General features: G+C 37.9%; 1 protein-coding gene across 1 annotated transcript; it reads right to left on the bottom strand.

Moving 5' to 3' along the window:
* Window positions 1-510: 510 nt before the first annotated feature.
* On the bottom strand, window positions 511-3,996 carry LOC131017960 (probable inactive receptor kinase At4g23740). The gene is made up of 2 exons (XM_057946716.1): window positions 2,222-3,996; window positions 511-1,352 (listed from the first exon to the last, which is right to left on the bottom strand). The coding sequence occupies exons 1-2, from the start codon at window positions 3,468-3,470 to the stop codon at window positions 745-747; spliced, it is 1,857 nt and encodes a 618-aa protein (XP_057802699.1). The 5' UTR covers window positions 3,471-3,996; the 3' UTR covers window positions 511-744.
* Between the last annotated feature and the right edge of the window lie 1,121 nt (window positions 3,997-5,117).

The following is a 5,117-nucleotide window of genomic DNA, read 5'->3' on the forward strand; positions in this document are numbered from 1 at the left end:
TTATTATTATTATTATTATTATTATTATTATTATTATTTACCGGATTTCAGAATGCATAAAGTTCAATGTGTAATTAAAAAAAAGTTAATGATTGAATATGTACCATTTTTTTAGCATTTTATCAATTTTTATTACAAACTTTGAAATTTATCAAGTCTATCACAACACTTAACAATTGTATCAATTCTATGCCAACCTTTTTCACTTATCAATTCCACCCCAATCTTTCCAACTTGTATCAATTTTATCAATAATTTTTTTTTTTGAGAATTAATTTTATCAATAATTTTTGGTATATACTCGTATACAATTTTTGGAATGAATTTAATCATTAACTCTTTAAAAACTACAAATGGAATTGATTTGAATTTTCAATACAAGCTCTTTGAAATACTTTTTCATTAATTTGCAATAGGAATATAGGATCTAGTCAAAGTGACAGAAAGAGAAATAATGAATTAGGTAAATAGGGAGAAAAAAGAAAAAAAGAGTTGAGATGACAAGAAAAATTTGAGGGAGCTATGCTATTGATGATTTATAGAGGCAATAATAATCTGTCTGTTTCACATACATACAAAATAAACCAAAAAAAGAAAAAAATGAAGAAAGGCATAACATACAACATAAGTTACATAATATAACCAACCCTAACTATAACCTTTAAACTGAGATAAACTTAGAAAACTCTCTCAACTTTGGCCACCAAGGCAGTGAACCAAACACCATATCATGCATGAAACCTCTTAAGCACCAGCTGAAGAAGGTTCCGGTGCCCGATTTCTGGGCTCTGGTCGAACGTTCTCGAGCATCTTCACGACCTCCGGCATCTTAGGTCTCTGCTCCGCAGCTCTCGCGACGCAAGCCATTGCTATCTGCAGCATCTCCACCAGCTCCTCGTCTATATCCGGATACCTCAGCAGTTCCACATCAAAGACTTCTGCTGTCCATTCCTCTCTAACCACGGAATGGACCCAACGGACCAAGTGGACGATCTCATCCCCGTTGTTGGTGTGGACCGTGGACTTACCAGTGAGGAGTTCGAGTAGGATCACTCCGAAGCTGTAGACATCACAAGGCTGCATTGCCTTACGTGTATCTGTCACCTCTGGAGCACGGTAACCAGCAGCACGGGCTATTGGTGGAGACAGTGCACTCATTATTGTTGATAGGCCGAGATCAGATACGCAACCAAACTGCTTACGGTTTAGAAATATGTTCGACGATTTGAGGTTTCCATGAACTAGTTTCCCACTGTTTTCTGCGTGGATACGAGCTATGCCCTTTGCAGCACCAATGGCTATCTTTATCCGGGCTTCCCAGTCTAGATGAGTCTTACTATCTCCTTGCTTTCCTGCAAGATTCGACGAAGTTCATAGTAAATTAATAAGTTTTAAACAAATGTGATCATATCATTAGAAATGGATCTTGGCTAGTACAGATAAAGAAATGGCACTCTCTGTATTTTTTCCTTTTCATATTGCATTTGTATTAACAATGGCTGCCACCTGATTAAGCAAATAAATAATAATACTCTAAAAGTTTAATATTGAAAATCCTTTAATCTTTCTATTACATCTGTGGATATAGAATGAGGGTAAAAAGTTTGGTTGCTCTCTCTCTCGTTACATGCTTATAGATTCATTTAGTAAATTTAAAAAAGATTTGTGGCTTTGGCATCTGCCTCATGACCATGACTTATACTGATGTCACTATCTACAGCTTCATCCATGATTAAGGAAACGAAATGAATAATTTAAAAGCCTTTAATAAGCAAGTTAAATCAAAAGAAGGATAGATGAACATAAATGATCATATTATTGTGTCACAAGTCAGCTCAAAGGCAAGAACTGGACCATCTAATACCAAATATTCTCTTATCTTAAACACATCATCTGGATAGAGACATCTAGCCTTATTTTTAAAAAGTATATAGAAAACTATTTATGCCCCACCAAGGATGTTTGAACATGCTTGGATCATTCATAGCCCATCCTTTTGTAAATATCCCTTTTTCTTGTTGTTGATAGAAGTGTCCAAGCTGAAAATAAAATCTAAAAGGCTGAATTTAACAAGATGGCTCAATGAAAGAATTAGCTTACACAACATTTCAAATTTTCTTTTATTTCTTTATCTTCATAAAAAGAATTAATCTCAATGCAACTCCTGAGTTTAAAACACGTATGAAAAACGAGTCATATAATATTTATAGCAACTTCTTACCATGTAGCATTGAAGCTACGCTGCCTTGACCGAAGTAATCATAAACCATAAGCTTCTCATCCTTGGAGTAGTAGTAAGCCCTCAGCTCAACTACATTTTCATGTTTGATGCCTCCAATTATGCTCATTTGCTGCTCGAACTCCCTCTTGCCCACGCTGACATCCTTCAACCTCTTCACCACCACCATTGTAGCATCCTCAAGAATGGCCTTATAGGCCGTCCCAAACGTGCCCTTCCCCAACACCTCAGCAGAAGCCCTCAGCAAATCCTCCAAATCAAATGCATAGTTACACCCCTCAAAGAAAACCAACTTATTGCTAGCATCTTGGCCACGCGAGATTGCCTTCTCCGGTGACATGTTCCCCTTCTCCAATTCCCCGGGGAAACCCTCCACGGTTTTCCTCCTAAGAATGCAAACAAGCAACATAAAACCAAAGCCAAGGATCCCCAAAATAGAACCAGCTATGACAATCCCAAGCAATGCCTTCTCACTTAGCCTCCCCACATTCTTGCCCCTCGAATTATGCTCACGAGGAGCTAAAACAATGCTAACGTTGTAATCTAACAGAGACTCACTATTGCCCACAAACACAGACTTTGGAAACCTCTGCATTGGCCCAGGCACACTACCAACCAGATCATTGTATGACAAATTGAGCAGCTGTAAATTTGGCAACTCCAAATCAGGAACCTCACCAGTTAACGAATTGTTAGCAAGATTCAAAGCCACAAGATGGCTCAGACCAGATATAGAGCGAGGGATGCTACCATTGAAGCCATTATCAGACAAATTCACGATGGTTAAGTTCCTCCAAAGAGAGAAATCCAAAGGCAAAGGGCCCCCAAAATTGTTGTGCTGGAGATAAAGAAAAGTTAAGTTTTTCAGATTACCCAAATCGAGAGGGAAACTCCCATTAATCCCATTTGATCTTAGGCTCAAGATCTGCAACGCTGAGAGCCGGCTGAGCGTGTTCGCCGGAATCGGGCCGTGAAACCCGATTCCCGGTAGCCGCACTGACGTCACTCTGCTTCCGTCTCCGTTGCATGCGATTCCTGTCCAATTCTTGCAGACTGAGCTCTGCTCATCCCAGTTCAAACGGCGGCGGGGGAGATGAATCTTGTCGGCCAAATCCAACAATGCTTGCTTGTCGCTCTCGAGAACTGTTTCAGCAACGGTTTCTTGAAATTTTGAGAGAAGAAATAAGCTTCCCACCATGAAATGCAAAGCGTAAACTTGGAGCTTCTCCATTTCAAGAATGAATTTTTATTTCTTTTGAAGCTAGTGTTTAAAACAAAGAGCACATTTTGAGCTCGAACAAAAGCTGCGGGACAAATGCATACATATTTGAAGAGAGAAGAAGAGGAAAAGGGAGAAACAACAGAAGAAAAGTTGGCAAATTTCAAGAATGGTGTCTCGGAAAAGCGGAGTTTTGGGGGTGTGGAAATGGGCTTTAAATTGAAGAGTTTGAATTGGAGGAATTAGAGTTAAAAGGAAAGGGTGTGATTCTTGAAGAAAGCTGAGAAGCAGAAGCAGAAGAAGTTTTTGTTTGTTTTAGAGTGTTGTAGCTTCCAAATACCAATGGAAGTAAGAATTCTTCTCTCACAGAGGCATAGGGAATTATTAAATTTGCTTTGGGTAAACAACAAAAAGGAAGATCCAAGATAAGGAAAGTATTTTGCTATTGTATATTTCTACAATGTAGATCAGTAGATGGTACATTTCTCATTTGGAATGTATATCTGATTATTAATGGTGTGTCATGACCAATAGTTTTGAAGTATGTTAGAGTATAAAACATTTTTTGTTCCCAAAGCTCGCAGTAAATATTTAAGAAATAACCATAACTGTTAGTAATATAAGATTGTAATCAAACTTAAAAGTATATAAATTCTAACATTCCTTACCAAAATATTCTTATCAAATTAAAAACTTAAAATATTCAAAAAATAATTACAAATAAAATATAACTAAAAACCCCAAACCTTTCTTCTTCTTTATAATTTATTAATTCCTCATAATTTCCACCTCCTTCTCTCTACACCTCGTCGCCACCTCCTCACTGGTACCAACGCGACGCCGACATCACCACATTCTCCTCTTTGGCGCAGACGTTTCTGTCACCACACTCGCCTCCTTCTCTCTGTAAGCCTTCTTCTCTCCATCCATTGCATCTACTCGTCTCCGTTCATAGTGCTGTCATTGGCACCCAAATCTCCGCCACCTTTCCACCGCAATCACTACTCCTCCATAACCTCAAATACATTTTTAATTTGCTAAGAATTATCATATAATTTGTTGGGTTGTGTTGCTATTGAAGTGTGATGCATTTATCTAGAATATTCTAGGTGAGAATAAGCTATGTATATTCTAGAGAATTCACCACTAGCTAGATTAATCTAGAGTATTCTAAATAATACTAGGACAAGTATGAGTAATCTAGAGATTAGATATTTTCTATATAGTATCTAGAGAATTCCTTAAGTGGATGCTAGTAGAGAATTCTAGATACAAGTTAGTGTAGTGGGATCTAGAGAGATCTTCCCACACCTATAAATAGAGCTCTTGTGAGCCATTTGTAACCAATCTCTCATAATCTCAAACATCTCAAAAACATCACTCTATCTAATATTATCTAAGTTCTTTGGAGACAAGAGCTCCACTCTAAAATCATTCTCTCTATCTTCTACACACACTACACTCACAATATTCTCTACACCACTTCACTACAATCACTCACCACACTCAACCACTATATAATCAACCCCGTTTTCTAACAAGTGGCATCAGAGCTTGTTCGATCATAAGCGGGCGTTATGGCGTCGTCAAGTCTCTCCATCACGACTCCAATATTCAATGGAGAAAACTATGACTATTGGAGTGTTCGTATGAAGACTT

This window comes from Salvia miltiorrhiza, chromosome 3 (genome assembly GCF_028751815.1).
Source record: "Salvia miltiorrhiza cultivar Shanhuang (shh) chromosome 3, IMPLAD_Smil_shh, whole genome shotgun sequence".
NCBI classification, from domain to species: Eukaryota; Viridiplantae; Streptophyta; class Magnoliopsida; order Lamiales; family Lamiaceae; genus Salvia; species Salvia miltiorrhiza.